A 21,260-nucleotide genomic window follows, 5' to 3' on the forward strand; every position below is an offset into this window, starting at 1 on the left:
CAAAGACTCAGGGAAGCAAGCACAGTCATATCAAAAAGCATCAACAGCACAGAACGCGTTCCTGAGATATTAAGGAGTGTGATGCCATTATAAGCATCTGTTTTTTCTTACACTTATACAGTTCTTAAAACCTCAACTGGGATTGCCAGATTCAGTAGTAGAGGTAATCTATTTTCACTTTCATATGTTACTCTTCACACTTCTCTCAATGCTTAGTTTTACCCTCCCTCCCTGCTGTGAAAACAAATGAGTTGGGTATTTAAAGAACTTAATCTCTGAAAATGTATTATTAGAAAAAAATGAGACTTCTCAGAAGGGTGAAATCTCCCAAAGAAGCTATGTAAATTCATCACTAAAAGAGATGGTAGCAGGGTCCCTCAATGAATGTGTTTTGTTGTTTTGAGAGACAGTGTAAGCTGCATCTTCTGACATTTTCAAGACTTGGTCACATAAAGTCCGAGCAACCTGATCCACTATGATCTGATTAGATGTTAGTGACACCCCTCTTTTGAGTGAGAGGTTAGAGAGGACAGCAAGCTGCTCCCTTCTGAAAAACATGGCTACGAACTTATAATGCTATACAGGGAAATGAAAGGAAATGACCTTTCTTTTGATACAAAACTATAAATGAACTCTGAAGTAGACCCAAGATGCTGTATCCTTAGTGCCTGCCGATAAGACCTCAACCCCACTGAGTCCTATAAGCCCTCAGAGAAAACATACCTCCAGGCCCACATCTAATCTCCTACCAAGGTAATAGATTAGGCAACCGCCTCTTCCTCTATTTTTCTCTGCTTTCTACTTGGAACTTGGAGATACATACACTAAGTGTCTCTTGAGGATACATACAGTAAGTCCGAAGATGACTATACCTACCCAGCCCTCTCAGTTTAATTGTTCGGGCACTGCTTAAAGTCTTGGTGGTTATCTCCCTTCAGTTCCTCCAGCACAGAATTCCTCTTGCTGTGAATTCAGCAGGGACTTTTCCTCCACCCCCACCTGAGTCTTTTCTTCCCACTCCTTCTTGTGACGGTAAAAACTAGCACAGAGTGATCACCAGTAGGGAGCTGGCTCTTTCTTCATCAAGTCAGAAATGATCTTTCTTTGTCCCCCACCCCAGTTCCTCCTCTGACTTTGTGTATCATGGTTCCTTTGTCTCTACAAGTGGGGCTGCAAAGGCCTCACTGCACCCTCATGCTCTGGTGCTTCTCCATCTGCTGAGATGCTTTGACCAGTCATCCTTCAGGCAGTATTTGAACCATGCTCAGCTACTAGTATGTTCAGAAGGTTTCCTACTGCCCACAGTGTGCACTTGGGTTGGCCTGCTTACTTAAGTGCTAAAAAAGTTGCTCCTCTCAAAGGAGGGTTCATCTCCAATTCCTCTGTGGATTGACGTCAGAGATGTCTTGGGTTATTGTTGCTCTCCTTTACTGCACATGTGCACTTCATAAAATATTCTCCAATGAAATTACAAAAGATGAAGTAGCTGCTCTGAAAAAAAAAATTAAGTTCCATTTTGTAGTTATGGGACTGCCTTCATTTCCTCTGAATGCCATACCCCAAGTTTTACAAGAGTAAGTCTTACAAGACTTGATTACTGTAGTGGAACCAATTGTTTTATATGAGAAAACACTTTAGCTCAGCAAGGCCAGATTTTTGTATTGGGTAATGATACTGAGACGTTTCACAGCGTGGGACAAAGTTCCATAGACAAAATCCATTTCCTTCTTAAGCCCAGCAGATACTAGCTGGCCAGAGGATACCTTCAGCACAAACAGCATAAAATACATCTGACTCCAAAAATCACCTTTTTGTTGCTTTTTGTTTTGCTAGTAGAGAAACACACTTCCTGTTTCACTTCAGGTTCTGAATTCTGCAGACAAATATCACATGTCCATTAACACCATTCTTGCAGTCTTTAGAGGGTCCTATGCACAGACCTCAGAAACTGTTTTCCTTCTGCAGTTTCATCCTTGCTTGGGAAGATGGTGACCCTCATGTTCAAAGCAACTGATTGGGGTGCAAGTAATCTGGGTTCTGTCCACAGCTCTATTTCAGCTTTCCTACAACTGGCTTAAGCAAATTAATGCCTCAGTTTCTCTACTTATTGAGTGGGATTCATAACATTTCCTAAGAACAGTAAAAGTTGAGATTTTAGTTTCTTATAGAGCTTAAAGAACTCAGATAATAGTTTAGAGGCCATGTCACAAAATCTATAAATAAGCCTACCACATGTTAGTTGGCATCCAATAATCTCGCCACCTCCAGATGAGAGAGCCTGCCTTGCCCACATGCTCATTACTTCATATGATCTTTCCAAAGCTTTTGGTAGTCCTGAAACAGCAGTCCTTCCCCATGTACAGCTCCCACTGAAGTATGCAGATATCAGGCCACTGTTCTGGTGCTGTCCTGGCCATCTGCCTGCACAGCTGCCCTTGGCTGGAGGCCTGCCATGCCCCATCCATATGTTCGCTCCTTGCAGTCCATTTGCCAGGCTACCAGGTGCTGCCCTCTGATGCCTACTGGTATTGCCAGGAGTTTTAGTAGAGATGTCCTACCTACACATGTGTTGATAGCTCTGTCATATTCTGGCTGCCTGAAGCTGCCCTGTACACCTGCTCTAAATGTACTCTCCAAATGGACTGTGCTGCTCCATTTCATGCTGCTTTTTTTTTTTTTTTTGAATGCTTCCAGAAGAAATATGTTAAAATAATCATCATAAAAGAGATACTTGCTCCCTACCCAGCTCTGAAATCCTAATGGTGGAAAAATCCAGCTTATTTGCTCTAAAAGCAATATTGCACTCAAGAAAATGGGCATCGGGATGTTTCTGTAGATCAGTGTTACAGGAAAATATTCATGTTTTTTAAATTCAAATGATTCCACTGAGACTTTTAAGGTGCCAGACAAGAAAACCGGGAATATAATTGGGAAAATATATAAACCTAAATTAAATAAATTTCACCTACTCAGTACAGTGAGGATAAACATATGCAACATTCAGTATTTGTAACTTTTTTCTTAAATTGCCTCGCTTTATAGCACGCTACCAGCCATAACACTCAATAAAACCAAGCAGTGCAAGTTACAAATGCATTAATCACCAATAGCACGTAGCAGGAAATCAAATAAAATAAAAATGAATGATGGCGATAATTCACCCTCAACATGCACTCTAGTTCCCAATGTTAATGCATCATCATGTGGCGTAAATATAAATCTGTATGGTGGGTGTTTTTTTGAGGACTGAAGGGGGAGTACATGATGCAAGTGGCAGAATGACGTGCACACACAAAAAATATTGCTCTGTACACCAATAAATTATATGACAGCAAACCAACCGTGCAAACACTAATTATACTTTCCTTTTTACTAATTGTCTGTGGTCTCTTTTAAGTCCTTTACTACTTGTGCTACAATTTTAAGAGTTTTTGTTGGTGTTAAAAATAACCAACACAGCCTCCCTGCCTTCAATTCAAGACCTTTTCTGTTTGTCCCATTCAGCCTGTGCTCTGCTGGAAGGTTATTATAATCCTGGCATTCATCTGTTGCATTTCTTTCAGAGAATCCACATAAGCAAAATCTGTTGGCAGGAATATTGTTGGTTTAGTATTCGGTAAGTTCTAATATACAAGGAACATGATGCTAAAATTAAGACCCTCTGTATGCTGTATTATCCAATTATTCCATTTTAATGCAACAGATAATGATAACATAAATCACAACAACAATTAGCAGTGTATTCTTTGCTTGAATAGAAGATATCCAAATCCATCCAAAAAAAAGAGGAAATTTAGGAAGACAGCATGAAACAAAGACGACCCTTTACTGGCACCTCAGAGGTTATATTTTTGCACTCATGCATCAAAAATCACTGCTAGCCAGACAGAAACTGTGACAAAACCACTGCTCTTTCCCCTGCCCTCCTTTTCACTTACCTTCTGAGGGCTGAGGGGTCCCAGAAGGTGTGGAAGGGGTCTTCAGCTCTTCCTGGGACTCTATGGATACTGGGCTGATGCACTTGGGTACAGGTGAGGATGGCGCTGAAGGAGATCTCAGGTTCAAGGACAGCTCACTTCTGCCTCGGCTTACGCTCCGACTCTTCAGCTCCTTTTCATACTCCTCTGCTGCCAACCTCTCCAAGTATTTGTATCTGAAAGTTAAATTCCAGAGGGTTTCCGTAAAGAAAAAGAAGTCTGTGGCTGATGCTTGTTTATGGATGAAACACCTGCAGAGAATGAGCTGACTTCCTGACACAAGAGGTACAGTACTAAACTGCCTGCCTGCTCAATCTGCCAAAAAACGCACACCAAAGCAAAGGTTATTGCCCTGAAAAATATTAAATTGCTCATGACAAAACAAAAGCAAAACCCAGCAGAGTTAAGGAGTCTTTAGATAAAGTATTGTGTTTGCATAGTCCTCCTCTTGGAAGCATTTGTCTGTCCTCCTTTTCACCCTCCTCCTTCGCCTCCTCCTCCTCCTCCCAGCCCTTCCTCTCCCAAAATGAAAACGGGAGGGAGAAAAAAAAAACAAAAACCAACCCCAAAAGAAAAAACCAAACCACCAACCCTCCAAAGCCAGAGCCCCTTAATACTGATGCAAATAGTCAAAGTCTGAGACTTGCTGTAAGGGAGGAAAATGGTTCAGTGCAGCAGACAAAAACAGATCTCCCTGAAAATAATACCAATAATAAATGTTTGGATTGACTATCTAAAGTCTCTGAACCTGCTTCTATTTGCTCTGAGAGCAATGCACTGGAATTTACTTTGTTCTCTCCAGAGTCTACAATGGAAAGTTTTCTTTTTTTTATTCTAAAAAATTTCTCTGCCGGACTCAGACATCCAATAGCTTGGACCTGACGTCACATGTAGTTTATTCATCAAAGTCACTTTAAAAGAACAAAGATACATCTGTTTTGCATTTTAGGCAGGCAGAACTCACTAACTGTTTATTAAGACCAGCTACCAATCATATTCTTCATAGTGTGCTTTATACATTTCGACCAAAATAACTTTGAAATATGTGCCTCTTCCAGATGTCTGCTAATTTTATCCACCATTATTTGCTAAGGAATAAATTCATGAATACAGCTGGATCAGGCTTTAGACTGTTTGTCTTACCCAGAAGTGAACTGTTAAACAGGTTAATCAAGACTACTGCTTACGCCCCCAAAACACTGTGGTCATCCTCCTATAACTCACCATTGTAAACATTTCTTAACAGGGAACACCTCTCCGCCCCCCTTCTGCCACACTGACAGCCTGAATTAGTGTACAAGGGTGCATTAAAAGCAGGCAGGGTAAAGAAGTCAGCCATATGTGGTAACAAACATGCTTAGTGCATATGGTAGCCACACACACATGCACATTTGCAAACATCCATATAGAGCATAGAAATGTGACTTTGAAGAGCAGTCCTTGTGTTTTCAGAGGCAATTTGCTTTACTGTGAACAGCAATAATGAAGAACAAACTCATTTTCTTTTATTCCTCCAGAGGTATGCACAGGCTTTGAACAAGTTCTGCAAGAAAAAGAACCCCTACAGACTTGGGATGAAAATATAACAAGCCACATACTTGTATGGTTATAAAATAGGAACTGTTTACAGTTCTAACATGAAGCCAATTCTTGAGAACGATTTTTGCCTTTTCAATAGAGGAGAAAGCCTTTTGCTGGCATTAGCATAATGTTTTGTTACAGTTCATGAAGCCAGTCTTTCTTTTAACGTCGGTCACTTACGTATTGCACCCTCCGCCTCCTCACAAGCAGAGCAGATGGGACTTCAGACTCATAAAGAGCCATTCAGTTTGATCACTTAGCTCAAACAGGTACAGCCCAGCTGGCTGCCACTGAGGAGGGTTTTGCAGTTTGCCAATAGACTACAGCAAAGATCTGGATGGATCCTTCTGTAAGGGGGGGAGCTACAACGTTTTATTGTCCTCAGCTCTTTTTCAGCTGCTTTAACATTTTAGCTTCTGTAGCTGTGCACTGAACAGCCAACCAGCAAAGCAGAGGACTACCATCGAGATGTGCCTTCTCAAAATATATCTGTTCATTATACTGTAAGAGGGAACCGGAACAGCAACTCTCCTGGCAGCACATCAGAGTAACTAGTTAACAAATGGGAAGCCTAATAAGTAGATACAGCAATTTAACAATGAAATAAAAATCATTCAAGAATCACTTACTAACACTTCACACTTGATAAAATACATTTATTTAGGTTATTTTTTGGTTTTGCCCAATGTCTTAAAAATGAACAAATGCCAGCATGAAATACACAAGGTCTCATGAAGACCAAAATCTGAAGGAGCTGAAAGGATAAGATACCACCCCTCTGCTGCAATTAGTTCCGCCACTACAGGATTGACACATTGCTTCTGTATATATTTCTATATTTCATGGAAACTTTCAGATGTCATCATGCTTATGCCAACTCTTTTTCTATAGACAAAGAGCCAGAAGTCTGAGGGCTATCCATTTGGTACACCTCAGGAACACGACAATCCACTTATCATCTTTAAGTAAATGAAAATATAATTCTGAGTTCTCTAGGTCTCTGAGCAATGACCTGAGGGTGACTTGAAACGTACCATCAAAGTTATGAGGTGAAGAGTATTCGAGCTCTAAGTCACACTAGAGAGGGCTTGGGAGCTCACCTTTCTTGGATTTATTTTTAAATTACCACTGGGAAACACACAACCAAGCAAAGTAAAAAACGCCTCAAATCATCAAACAACAAGAACAAGGGAAACAAATGGTGCTGAATTACACTTGGACCCCTTGAAACTGCAGGAATCTTTCTTCCTTATCCTCAGGTCACCGCAGAGCCACTGGAGAAGTGGGTGCCCCTATTCTGGAGCTCCAGGGGAACGTGATAGTACACAGAATGCTTCAAAGAGTTGAGAGAATTTAGACAAACCAATGTTTTTAACAGAGACTTTCCTACATGCTGAGTATTATCTTCTTCTACTTCTCCAAACTGATATGGAGGAAACACACAATCCAGATTTAACCAGGATTTTGGCACCTTCTCACAGTCCATGCATTCTCTTAAAACAAGTCAACATGCAACTTGCTATAGGAAATGAAACTTCGTTTGTGCAAAGGGTTTGTTAAAAAAATAGTTACAGAAGGCCAATGTAATGTAATACTGGTGCAAGACTTCACTTGCAGTTTTCTCCAATATTTATGTGCTGTCAAAGCAAACATGTGTCTTTTCTCTTTATGCGGAAGAACTGATAGTTTAACATTTCAGTTCAAAAGAGTCCTAAGGATAAAGGCACATTCCTAATGACCAGTGAAATCATCTCACATTGCACAGCAGTGATGCCCTGCTGGTGAACAATTCTCCCAAAATACTCCAGTTTACTTGGCATGTTCCCTTACAACTTGAAAGTGCTGGTGAGCCCACTTCTAATTTGTTTCAAAGCTTGCTGACGAGCACACTTGCTGTAAAAGGATTTACTCAGCTAAGATCAGTGTGTGATGCTTATGGGCTCAGATGCATTTTATTTCAGAAAATGCTTTAAAGTATTTGTAATTGTTTTGACTGGAAGGACAAAGGAAAGCCCATCCACCTTTTCTTACTCTTAGAGATGTCAAAGTAATTTTTTAATACTAGCTTCTTTAGCCACAGCAGATCAGACTTCAGTCTGCAGAAATGAATTGCCTCCTGCATGATGATTTTGTGAAAAAAAAAAACACCAAACAACCCAAAACTAAAATGCAGCACTATGATTTCTAAGACGACTGCTCTCATAGTTTGATAATGTAATTCCAGTTCTTGACAATCCAAAAGTATCTCCAGAGTGTAACCTCTAGAGGAACTAAAAGAACTGAAGCAACCTGGATGATTTTTCATCTACTATTTGTTCAGTAACATGCACATTTTTAAGGTAAAAACAAGAGCTCCCTCTAGGGTGTAATTACTAGTGAAGGTAGAGATGAAGGTACTGAAAAGCAAAGGTCTTTAGACGAGTAGTCCTTGAAAAATGTGCTTTCATAAGCACATAGCTCCCAGCCTAACCCAGAGTTTCTAAACTACTTAACTGAATTAACAAAAGGAAAAAAACCCCAAACCCTCAGTCCCTTTAAATAAGTTATTTAAATAAAACTAAAACAATGCCTCAATGATAAACACTCCTAAGCTTTGTAATTTACTCACTGATGTTTAGAGAGATTGGCAAAGAGAACTTGGCTCTGAAAGATAAAAATATGCTGGAAGTGGGTCAGAACCATTTCCATCAGCCTGTGACTACAATTTTGCAATGCTTGTGACCCCAATTTCCTTTATCCTCAGCTGCCTTTTCTGACCCTCCAGAAAGCTTGGGACCCGCTGGGTGAGAAAGACAGGCTTATTCAATTTATAACTATACTAAATTCAGGCAAATTTCTGAGGCAAATGAAGTAAGCTTATTTCCCACACAAATAGATAAAAGATAGATCATCAATCACTCTTATGCATTCCAGTTCCACTGCTCATCATTTATTGCTGTGCTTACAGCTGGACTTCATTCTCCTCTTTAATGAAACAACTGCTCTCTTATAGAAGTCTTTTGGAATAGAGGTGTTCTGTGCATGCAGAGTTAAAAAAGTAAATACACAACAGCTCTGCAGTAAAGAATATAGGAAGTGCAAACAACCAAAGGGAAGCATGGGTGCATTATATACAAACCTCTCTTCTCTTGCTTGTCTTAGTTCTTCTCTTTTGTCTAAATAATCACGGCTAAAAAGAGAATTGCAGTAAATTGCAGAGGAAACCAGAAGAATAAGGTAAGTAACAGAAGTACAAGTACAGTAGGAGAAACCAAGAGCAGTATAAACAAGCTGGTCAGAGACAATCAAGGTTGCTGTCGACAAAAATTATTAGTTTGTTTCTGTAAAAATGGCTGAAAAGTGTGTGTGTACACTTATCCATGCATACACCAGGGGTATGTGTACACCAGATACATAGTTCAGAGGGTCATACAACTAATTATAAAAAGAACGCAAAAAGTGAAGAACTTGAAGCACATTTTGAACCCTGGTATGTGAAATTAGATACAATGAGCTGGACTCATCGGTGATGAGCAGGCACATTAGTGGCTAATAAACCAATCCTCATTTGCCTCATGTAGAATGCCCCAAAACAGGGACCGCAGCATCTGGCAGGCTAGACCAAGGCATGGAGCTCTTTCTAAAATACATTTACTCAGTGTGTTTTAGTTGCCACGGCTAGAAATGGGTCAGCAGACTGCCATTACCAAGTAGGATGGAGTCTCCGTTCTTACAAGGTGCATTCAGGATCATTGGACAGGACCTTTCACTTCTTTATTCTCCTTGAGTTTTACATACAAACCTTCCTCTATCTCAGATGATCCTCGCACAGGTCCTCAAATAACTAGATAAATATTACTTATATTTAGCTTTTGCCAAGTCAACTTTGCCTGACGTCTGAGCACTGTGATTTCAGGTAGATGTGTCACACCCACAAATGTGGATGCAAATTTAACTCAGAGCACAGCAGAACCCAGTGAACATTCAGCCTGACTCAGTATCACAGCAAGATAGTTCCTTACAATATATTTTTAATATTTTGTTGAATCTGGTGGACAAAACTGATGAGACTTTCCCCTTATCTGTTAGATTTTTACACACCTGTGACTACCAGAAAGAGTTTCAGAATTACTCCATTTATGAATAAAACACTTTTTTTTTTCTCTATATATTGTGTCATCACACAAATTACTTATTATCTACTAAGCTGTTAAACACAGGCTTGCCAGTGCTCTTCAAAAGTCCATTAACAGGGAACACACACTACTGTTTCAAGCTATCTCCACATCATTTGAATTCCTGAACTGGTTATACATTTATAATATTTTCAGAGTATTCTTTGGAATTACAATAGCTATGGGAGTAACTCCAAGAGAAAAAAAAAAATCTATGAATTTTTCAGCAGGCAAATTTCCTCTCTGTCAACTTTCACCCTTCCCTACAGCTGAAGAACAACCCTTGTATTTTAGGACATATTGTTCTACATATGCAACAGGTACAACAGTCCTTCTGCTGAGGAAAACGTTCATTATGTAAGGCACTCCTTTTGCTAGCAGTAGCTTATGAAGCGTTTTAACTTCTCTCCTAAAACCAAGCTCTTTCACAACTGGTGATGCCCTCCTTTAAATTATCCTCAATTTGTCAATAATGGTGCCAGAACCTAGTGAAATGTTCTCGAGGCAGAGTTGGAAAGAATGAGATAACAAATGAGTCACGATGGTAAATCCAGTACTGCTCATGAGTTTGAAGGCTGTGAATTGCAAGTGCTATTTTTAATCAAAAATACATCTTCAGAGACTGGTTTTCTAGCCAGAGTGATGATATGATAATGTAATCCCAAGAACTCTTACAAAACTGTCCATGACTGTTTGCTGTGGCTTTGTCCTCCTCCTGCCAGACTGTTTAATCAACTGTGGGATGCTGTCTGTCCGCAAAGTTTGGTGGCTTTGGAGACCCTCTACTCAAACACAAGTTATAACTTTTGGCTGACCAGGGAACTCAAATCTAGAAGATGAAAACATTGGGCATTGGAAAACTGTCATCTTAAATACGCAACACAATCGTGACATTTAGTTAACCAGTTTCTGACTCTGAAGTAATGGGAGGAAGATGTATAGTTAAAAAAAAATGGTCTTCTAACTTTAAGGAAGCTCTTTTAGTGACAGAACAACTACTGCAGCTAAGCTCCAGTGAAATGTGCAGATTTGTTATTCAAATAGGTCAAGCTGCCAAATGTCCTAGTGGCTTTTTTGGTCTGGGAGTTTCCTTTCTGAAAAGATCATGTTGGCTGTCCACAGCAGCCTGCTGCAGCCTGATGATACCACTTAGAGCGAGAGCTTTTGGAAGGGGCTTGAAGACTGAGACCTGATTGTTTCTGTTTCAGGAGACCTTGGGCAATTGTTGGCTGCCAAAGATCCTATTATGGTGCTCTTCCACCTTCCCTCTGCCTCTCATTTTCTTCTAAACTAGCTATCTTCTGGAGCCAGGAGAGTATCTCCTTCAACTAACCAACAAACCAGCCACTAGTAAGTTACTCCTCTTTCCAAATTCACTATGACACAGACCATTTCCACTTCTTACTAAAGAGATAATTACAGCGAAAATAATCCTGCATACTAATAAACAAGCTCACATGATACCAGTGCCATCTTTTCCATAATTACCAACTCTAAGGTTATGAAATATTTACCCTACCAATTTTTAGATACTACATTTTGTCTAACTACTAAAAATATGTTTACTTTTCACTCTTGCTTATGAGGAAACAAATCGGTTTCTTAGAGTACACTCTTCAGAGAGCTGGCAAACCACTTCAGGCATAAGCTCCTTATCTATCTTAAGCCCACTGCAGTCTTTGCTAATGCCTGTGCTGGGATTTCCAGGCATGGATTTAACAGGAGGAGAGGGCTTGTCCCTTACTATCCTCAGGCAGCACACCCCAGGATCCCACAGCATACATGTTCTCAGATGTGAAAATGGAGGGCCCTATATATTCAGCTGGGGCCTTTGCCTGGCCATGGTTTGAGCAATAATTTTGATAATTAATTTCTGTCAGTTGCTATTTCCAGGAGGAAGAGACACATGTTCAGAAAAGCAGGAAGAAGTAGTTAAAAACCACTATAAAGTAGTTTAAAAACATTGAAAGTAGTTTAAAACATCCTGAGACAACAAAACACTTCTATTTTGCAGAATATAAAAGCAAAAAGATGTCTCAGTGCTGTCCCTTCCTCACTTCTTGATACCTTCCTCCAACTGTTTCATCTTCAAATCCTATGCGTTGCTGAGATTATACATTCGGGAGTATGTTAGCTACTAAAACCTGGCCTCTTCAGATACCCACACAGTACGACTGGCAAATACATAGCTGCCTTTAAAAAAAAATGCTGGCTTATTAAATGCCAAAATTCATCATGATGTGTTCAAGATATCAGTTCTTAAGATACTTAGATCAAAAAAAGTATCTGAAGATACACACAAACTATTCATCAATTCAATTATTTTGGAATTGAATGTCTCAGTGATTTACAAATCCATCACACATTGAAGTAACAGACTAAAAGCAAATTTGGCTCCTACTTGAATTTGTTTCTTTCTTCACGTTCTATCCTTTGCAACCTTTCTTCTCTCTCCTGACGTCGTCTTTCTCTTTCTGCTGCCAAGGACTCCTGGTGCTGCCGAAAAGATGATGTAAGGAGACCACCCAAAGCTGGCCTGCAGAGAAGGAAGATCAGATTTCTCAGTGCCACTTTTATTAATTATACTGGCAACAAATGAGTAGGAATCATTCTGCAAGTATCATAATCCCAACCAACAGAATGACACGACAATATTAATGTATGGATGCTTCAAAGCACTGGCTAAGCGTCTTGCTAAATTGATTTAGATACAATGATGAGCCTAAAAATGACAGATATGGTAGGCTGCTTAAATTGCCAAATTTCTGAACACAGTACGCATAAGAATTTTTCAGTCTATCGCAACTGCAATATTGTCTAAATTTTTTTTTTACTGTAGAATCCTGTTAACCGAAAAGCTGAATCCTGTAAAGGATTTTTTAAATAAAGAAAAGCAAGCTAGAATATTTTTCCAGCACTTTCCAAACATATTATGCAATGATTTTAAAAGCAGATGTGTCACAAACACCCGAGAATCCTGTATACAGAAAAACAAAAGTAAAAGATGTCAGAACTGCCCTTCAGAATTTGAATGCTCTCTTAAGCAGTGCCATATTTTTCCTCTATACTTTAACAAGTTCTGTTATTATTTCCTCACTGCATGTACTGTAAGAGCAAAATAAATCACGTATAGGAGCATATAATAAAATACACAGGGACAGCACAGTTAGTTATAATAATTAAGTGGCATCAAAATTGTTACTAAAAAAATTAGAGGCAATGGGGTTGGAGCAGAACAGATTATCCATTTTCCTCTCCTTGCGCAGGGCAGTATTCAGTCTTCTCAAAACATTGTTTAAAAACTGTTTGTCTGACCTGCCTTAAAAATCCTTAATGATGGACGTACTGCATCCATCTAGTACTTAACTAGCCCTGCCAGCAAGAAAGGCTTCTCTGCTGTCTAGTCTAAACTTCTTTTTTTTTTGCCATTTAGACCCACTTGTTCTTGTTCCGTTCACAGAATCAGTGAACAAAAAGAACAATTTACTACCACTTTATGCCTAAGCAAGACTTAGTCTGAAAGTGGACTTTCGTTGCAGTACTCTGACCATAACTATGAACTGGATGCTCCATGGTAGGTTACTGTAATGAAGAAGGCTCAGTGTTCCTACCAGCAATGCATAGCAAACTTCTAGCTGTTGCTCAGGAAACTGTTAAGATGCAAAAGATAATGTGAGTAAATGCCCAGCCAAATAAGTGGGACTTTTTTGCCAGAAATGACAGGCTTTACAGTAGACTTCTCAAATATTTAAATGATTTATTCTTTGAGATGAAACAGCTTCAAGTAGCAAATACTTTTTAAAAAAAGCTACATGTATATTCACTTATAGTTTGGTTTTGACACAGATTTTTAACTTTTTTTACTGCAAGTACTCCTTTGGCTAGCAGAGTGGCTCCTCTCACACATCCTTTCCCAACATGGTGGTACTGGTACCACCAATCTCTCACATGGCAACAAAGTGACCTCAGCGTAAACATGTCTGTCTTTCTGTCTCTTAGACAGGAAAAATCTGTATTGTACAGGGTAGCTTTATACAGATGTAAATGTATCCACACTGATTGAATTAGACTGATAAAATCAAAGAGACATAACTCATGTAGAGCGGTTTCTCTGCATTGTTGTAACATGAGTTTTGCAATGAAGGGATTAATGAGAGAAATAGATACTGCCTTTTCTAAAAAAGAAACTAAACCCTGTCTAAAGGAAGGTTCCCAAACCAGCAATAGAAACCTGGATAAATTTCCATTATTTTTAAGAACCCAGACTCTTTCCCTTGCTTATTTACATGCCTATGTAAATGTACTACATGTAGGCATTTAGTGTAATAGCATCAGTTCACCAATGAAAATAGGTGCAGGAGAAGACAAAAACAGTAATGCATACCTTCCCCAAGTGTCTATGTGCAAGCAGAAACACCACAAAACATAGCCATTTCGGCCCCACTGGCAGCAGGGCAGTGTGAATATAATTTCAATAAATTGAATTTCAATATGTCATATCCCACACACATAAACATTACATAAGATGGTATAAAACTTGATATTCTGTAAGCCTCCCTGCTGGCACTCCTCCAGAGCTATAGTATCAGTGCTGGATCACACTCAAACCCATAAAAATCTCTAATATGCCTTAGCACTAAGAAAAGACAAAAAATAAAATCCTCAAACCCTGACAGTCAAGTACATGTGGTGAATTTTCCCTAGAACATATTTTAAATTTATTTTAACTTTTGACCTTTCAGTGCATGTTGCAAGAGAAAGCTCTAAGCAGAAACAGTAGCACCACTGTATTAAGATTCAGAACCTAGAGCTCCATCCGTCTAGTAGCATGAAAAATCACGGCAATAAGGTTGGATATATCATCAGAAATTGCTCTTGGAAGGGGAAAACTGGACAGTACCTCCACATGAAGACATCTGGAAATAAACTGGAATAGATGGCAAAAAGAGGGTCCTTATCAAGTCTGTGCTCTTATCTGTTCGGTGTATTTACCTTGCTATCCCACTCTGTCCTATCCCATCCAGCTGCCCTGAAGTCTGCAAACTCCATTTGGAGTCAAAGGAAGTTATGACTTAATAAAGCCTGAAGGAAAATTAAGGGGAAGGAATGGGGTGATGCTAAGAGACCAAAAGAGTGATTGCAGGTCTGCACAGCATCTAGCAGGTTGGAAACCTTTAGCTCTGACTAAGCTCTTTGAGGCTTCATAGTAAATACACAGTTATCTAAGGGATTACAGAGGAATCACATGGAGATGTGCAGCTTAGTTCTGCAGATGGGATTCTAACCTGATCCTGGTAGTAAAATATCTCCACATGCCAAAACACCTTGTTTGGAAGTTTAATCTTGCACAGCTTGGCTAGAGTTGCTCACTTGGCTAAAAATTTCACATGTATGAACAGTAGACTCACAATCTAAATAAAAGATCCACAGTCACATACCCAGGAAAAAAGCCAATGTCTAAGAAACTGTAAATGAATATCCATGTGCCATATTAGTTTGCCACCTCCTGAAAACTAATTAAATCCATAAAAAATAGCCCAAACTTGTTATTTCCCACTGGTTATTTAATAAGTCCATACTTCAGCTGAGTTACAAGCTACAGCACAGCATGCACACGCATACCTGATTCAATTAATTTGTCCCAAACACAGTCAGCTGTGGAGTGCCATTTTGCATACAAGAGATTACTGCATGAAAATGTCAAAACTAATACTCAAAGTTGTGAGGGGGTTCTGTTGAAACAAGTCATAATTAAAGAGATAGAAATGCAGCCAGTTGGCTCCTTGTGTGGCACTGACTTCTTAAAACACAAATAATCAGGTCTTGGGTTTTCAGTCACATTTAGAAAAGGACAGGCAAAGAAATAGCACTAATTTTGTGGAGTTAGTGCTTGCTTAGTGGTTAGACCCTGCAGTGTCCAGACCACTTGAGCAGACACATCTCCCCCTGGTGAAGACCATACGTCATACCAAATGCTGAGACCCTGTGAAACCTCATAAACTCACAGCTGTACTGTTGCTATCAAACACTGTAACTCAGCTGTATTTGGGTGCATCAATCCTCTTTTTAATGTGAACTGCAATTGCAAATGAGAAGATTTAGTATTTAGTAAACTCTATCCTTAATTTTCTATGTGTGCATAAACTAAATCTGGAGGAAACAGGTGTTACTTTCACAGTGTACAAACCTGTAAAACAGCCAGAAAGAAAAGCAAGCGGTAAGAGGTATTCATCAAATATTCTAAATTATTTGAAAAGAGATTTGTCTATGTTTGGTTTGTTTGAAAAATCTGGGGCTTCTTTTGTCTCTGTGTTCCCCTGGAAATAATGCTTAAAGGAAACTTTCCCTTTCGCTGAACTCATACTTGAATTGCAAATGGCAGTGGGACTGGCCAAACCAGCCAGTGGGAAGCTTGGGCTGAGCCTTCAGGTAATTCTGGTGCTTTGATGCTGTTTAAAGGGTGACAGTACCTTCAGACTTCAGGAATATTTAAGTCTTACTGCCATAGTCTGCATTTTAAAAATGGGTAAGCAAGAAGACGACTAATAAAAATACTGGCATAGAATCAAAGGTGGCAAGAGATTTCAACAGAAGAGAGTATGTGAATACTCAATGAAAGCATAATAGAGTGATCACTCACAAAACAGGGTTATAGCTAATATATGCCAGCATTTTAATGCTGGTGTCATATGTTACCAGTTGGTAATATCAACCATTTGTTCAACTCCAAAAATACAATCCAGAAGGATGCTTGCTCTGACCACTATTTTTAGTCTTGCAGAGAGCACAAGGCTATTAAGAATGGGCTGTTAATATAAAAATATTAAGAAAAGCTTTCTTCTGCCTGCTGTTAAAACCAGCAAAAGCTAAACAAGCTATGTTATTACACCCTCATTCCGGAAAGAAAACACACAGCAAGAATATGTCTAAGTCTGGGGATTTGTGAATGTGGCTCCACACCACAGCATTAAGACCTGGAGCCAAATAGGTCATTAGTTACTTACCTTGTTGGAAGAAGATAGGAAAGAGCAAAGAATAGGAAAAAAAAAAAAGAAGGAAAAAGAAGGCAACAAAAATATATACAGAGCACAGGATACAAAGCTAAAACATTAACTGTAGGACAAAACTCTTCTGAACAAAAATTCAGCTAATCCAACTTACAGCATTTAGCACAGTGGTAAATTAGTAATCATTATTAAAAACAAAAGCTCAGGGAGACAGAAGATATCTCACACTTTTTTTCAAATTTTTTTGACAATACTCCATCACAGACTACTTATTGTGAGGTGGACTGTGTGACTTGAATTATGTTAATCACATTGAAAATCGAATAAAACATTTCTATCTTACTCTAAGCCACTCAGTGACAGCAAAATTGCAATTATCATCTTCAAATTTTCTTCATTCACGTTAACTTTGAACTGCTCTTCTTTTGTGGTTGCATTTTCCTCCATGCTGAAATTTTAAAATTTGCTAAATGGAAATGGTTATCTATAGCAAGAATACAAAAGTATATTTTTAGGAGCTAAAAAAAAAAAATTAACAGATGACTTATAATAGGAAATGCCTTTAGGTCATAAGATTAAGATTCAGGATTTTCTTTAATATAACTAGGGTCAGAATCATTAATAAACTTAATGAGGAAGCACTAATTACCCATTTTTCCAAAGTGCTCCTGCTCCAGCAGGCATGAGAACACTACAGAGAGGGAACAGTCCGCAGCTCCGACTCAGGCCTTAAGTAACTGTAAATGTCTCTTGGCTTTAACAAAATAAATCCGCTTTCCAGCTTAGAAAGAGACAAAAGAGGAGGCAAAGCTGCCAAGAGCCATATTGCTTTTCACAGTTAAAGAAACTCTCGTGTGTTATGTCTCCCTACATGACACGGCAAATTCAAAAGCATGTTGATATAAGATTTTGCAAACAGACTAAACATTACTTGAGGAATCTTTACAAAACTTCTCTGAAAAATAAACACAAAATTGAGAGATAAAACTACTGACTAATGCTTCCTTTGAGAAAGGAACTTGAGACTAACCAAGAGAAGAACCGATTAACATTAGACTTTTAACTGGCCTGAGGGGGTACACAAAATCAAGCTACAGAGGGGCAGAGCTGCACGGAGACAGGACAATGAACGAGGACTTTCTACATACACACTCCTCTCACAGGCTGAGGTTTTACAGGTTTTATATTGTGTCTCTGTCTTTCTCTAACCGGTGGCTTCTCATCTTCATGAGAGTAACAAATTTCCTGGAAGTGGCTTGCAGAGCCCCCTCGCTGATCTAGGCTAAGGTACGTGTCCCCTAAGCATCAGCACTGCGCACCGTGTGTTCAGGCAGCACCACGCTGCAGTCTGACATTGCAACCCAGCTCACGTTTACTTTTTAAACATACACCCTATGATGAAGCCCACAAAGCTGAAATCAAGAATACTGCTTATGCAGTAGTTTGACAAGCAGCTAAGCCAGTGTAAGCCACTGCTTCCTCCCAAACTGTAAATCATCAAATAATTCCTAAGGTCATTTTTCCTCTTAAAGTCTCAGCAATAAAGTTGAGGCTTTTGCCCTGGGCCACTATTATCAACTACCAAGCTATCCCTTCCTCATTATATTATTCAGAGTGGAAGATGTGTTTGGCATTTACCACAAGAAAAAATATCCACAGTCTCTGGTCTGAAAGCCCAGAAGCATGTATTAAGACACACAGAAGATGGTAGAAGCAGAAAAAGTAGAAAGCCAAGGAAAGAGGAGTTGTTCTTGGGAGAGTAGCAGCTTTGTAGGCTGTATAGTGAGTTTTGTTTCATAGGTTTCTTCGTTTTCTTTAGTGCTTAACAGCTGGGGTAAGGTAACTCCAGAGTGCAGATTAGTGATAGATGGTTAACGGAAAAAAAAAGAAAATAAAAAAAAGAGAACCTTCCAAGAAGCTTCATCCAGCAGCACCTCCCTGGTGCTGTCAGTTACAGAGACCTTTAATTTTAGTAGAAAGTCTAACTGAAAAGCTGTTTAGCATTCTCAAGCAGTTTTTTTTTGTTGTTGTTTTGTATTGCTTTTAAGATACACAAATTTGAAAAAAGCACCAGACTGCCAGAAAAATCACTGTTTCAGGCACCTGGAAAGGAATAAAACTCAAAAGAAGAGCATTTGCAGACTTCTGCTGTGCTTCATGTTTACGCTTCAGGTATGGTGTTTAAAGTGTCTTTAAGATCAGTGGAGAAAAATATCACATAATCTAAATCATGCTAATATCAGTGTCTGTGTTCACCCGTTGTAGAAATAAAAGCTTGAATGTACATTTACTTCAAAATATATATAGGAACATGGAGATGAACACTCAACATTCAAGGTCCTGTATCATGGGAGCCCAAGGTAACATACTGCTGTAGATCATAAAGCAAGTAAGATGGAAAACAGATTAAGGGATGTGAAACGTATGTCACCTTTCTGAAGTCTATTATCTAATAGTCTGGAAAACCTGGAGAGTGCATCAGGCAGGAATAATTTGCAAACACCATAGAAGGCCCTTATCAAGCTTGGAGATTTGGAGGAACTTCAGAGGAACCAACCAAAGGTGGAAACTAAGTTCATAGTGACTAGCCAAAAGGATCCAGAAGTGGAGGTTTGCAAGCTGAACTTTCTGGCATTTGATTCAACAGACAGAGGCAAGAGGAGACCATGAACTCCTGCTCCCTCGGCACAGAGTGCCGTGAGAAGAAGGCTTTTCGAACTAGGCTAACTGCACTGCTGTTTGACAGTAGGGAACTGTCTCCTGGCAAATCCACCAGAAGAAAACTACCTTGGCAAACACACTAGCAGGATATTTTTCTGGCAACGAAATGAGTTAAAGCTGGTACTGAATTCAGGAGCCTTAGAAGTGAGACTCCTTCAAGGGTCTCCTCTAACTATGGCATAACCACAATGCATATACACTTTGCCACCAAAAACACACTATGAGGGGGTGTGAAGCTTTGCAGGTAATGAGTTTGCTGTCCAGCTACAGAGTCTAGGCTGCAGCTTTAATTTGAGTGACCATCTTACATTCAGAGTCTGAGAAGGCAGTCTTTGGCTAAACAGAAATATTCTAGGTGTGAGCATAAGGCATAGAAATATAGAAGTGTCTTATAACACCTTCTCTCAGGCAATGCGGCGACTCAGAGATACAGAAAAATGCTTTTCTCCCTGACGTGCTGCAGCTATGTCTTGCTCTTCCCCTTTGTTACCAAAATTTCTGAGGTTAAGAAATTGATTTTTTTTTTTTTTCCTTTAGAAAGTAGGAGAGAGTTAATTGGTGGTTTAAGTCATGAAGAGTGGGAGCAGTATATTTATGGACCAAAGCAGCCTTTGGCAGCTAAAACCAGGATGACTGGGTTATACTTCTTATGCATTAGGAGCAACTTGCACAAGCAGAGAGTGAACCAATATACTCTTTATTCTCTCCCAAGGAAGGGCTGAACAGAAAGTGCCCTGCAATTTGCCCTCCTTCAGCGGGATTTCCATGGCTGCAACATGCACTTCAGAAACATGGCTCTCCACAGGGGACCCAGAGAAATGAGAGAGAACGACAGTATTGCAAAAAGTTGGCAAAAGGCTGCAGCTGAATTTAGAAACGAAGAAACAGTCAAGTAAGCCTATTCTTCTGCTGTAAAATCAGAAATATATACATTATGTGGCTTTCAAAGTACAAAATCTAGTTACTTTTGCACTGACTTATACTGCTCTTTCTGATTTCCTACTGTTTTTAGCCAAAGAAGGTTTCAAAAGTAGGGATGTCAAAATGTCAACCACATTGCTTCTTTCCACCTAAGCTGTAGCTCTTGTTTACATAAACAAAATGCAGCCAAGGGTTTGAAAGGCCTGTCAGGGTAACTGAATGAAGCATGAATCATTTTGCTGGGCACTGGTCTAAATGCTGCTTCCTCCTTCCTCCTCATTCTCGAAGGTCAGATAAACAGTACCAGGAATTGCATCTGAAGCTCTTACATTCATGATAAAAAACAGGAATCTTTCTGTGGAGGCTTTGGATAACTGTAATCATAAGCTGAAAGCAGAAAACTCACCTTGGAGCTAACCACAGATACACGCCTGCTTCTTATCAAGTGTCTTCCTCTTCCCCGCCTAAACTTTTAACTTTTTTTTGGTGTTTGTATCCACATAAATTTTTACCATCAGGAGGTAGGAATTAATGTTCACATGACCTAAGGCAAACACCATTGATAGAAGACTGTGAAAACTTCCACAACACTTTCTACTCACTAATCAGTGTCAAGCGTAGTGTCACGCACAGCCTGCTCTCCAGTAAGCAAATTCTATCTGTCGTTGATCTCTGCATGGACATTTCTGCAACCCATGTCTTTAAGGACAATAAGATAAAAGCAAGCCTCTGCCCCTCTTCAAAGCAGTCACTCTGTTAGAGCCTACTGAACTACAATTCTGCAGTGCCAGGGTACTCAAAAACCCAAGACTTGATGCAAAATGGCATCTGAATCTGTAAATTTAATTATTTTTCAAGAAATAGCTGCATCTAGTCTGCAGGCAACAGACAGCTGTGGC

General features: G+C 39.4%; 1 protein-coding gene across 8 annotated transcripts in view; it reads right to left on the reverse strand.

The window, feature by feature from the left end:
- FHOD3 (formin homology 2 domain containing 3) overlaps positions 1 to 21,260 on the reverse strand; it is a 405,358-nt gene that overhangs the window by 73,257 nt on the left and 310,841 nt on the right. For 6 of the 8 annotated variants that reach the window (XM_074899443.1, XM_074899442.1, XM_074899441.1 and 3 more), the window contains 3 exons: positions 12,114 to 12,248; positions 8,677 to 8,727; positions 3,939 to 4,153 (listed from right to left, as the gene is read on the reverse strand). In XM_074899443.1, the coding sequence (XP_074755544.1) occupies positions 3,939 to 4,153; positions 8,677 to 8,727; positions 12,114 to 12,248 (401 nt within the window). The remainder of the gene's footprint in view (positions 1 to 3,938; positions 4,154 to 8,676; positions 8,728 to 12,113; positions 12,249 to 21,260) is intronic. The other 2 variants (XM_074899444.1, XM_074899439.1) reach the window with 1 other exon arrangement.

This window comes from Athene noctua, chromosome 2, assembly GCF_965140245.1.
Source record: "Athene noctua chromosome 2, bAthNoc1.hap1.1, whole genome shotgun sequence".
NCBI classification, from domain to species: Eukaryota; Metazoa; Chordata; class Aves; order Strigiformes; family Strigidae; genus Athene; species Athene noctua.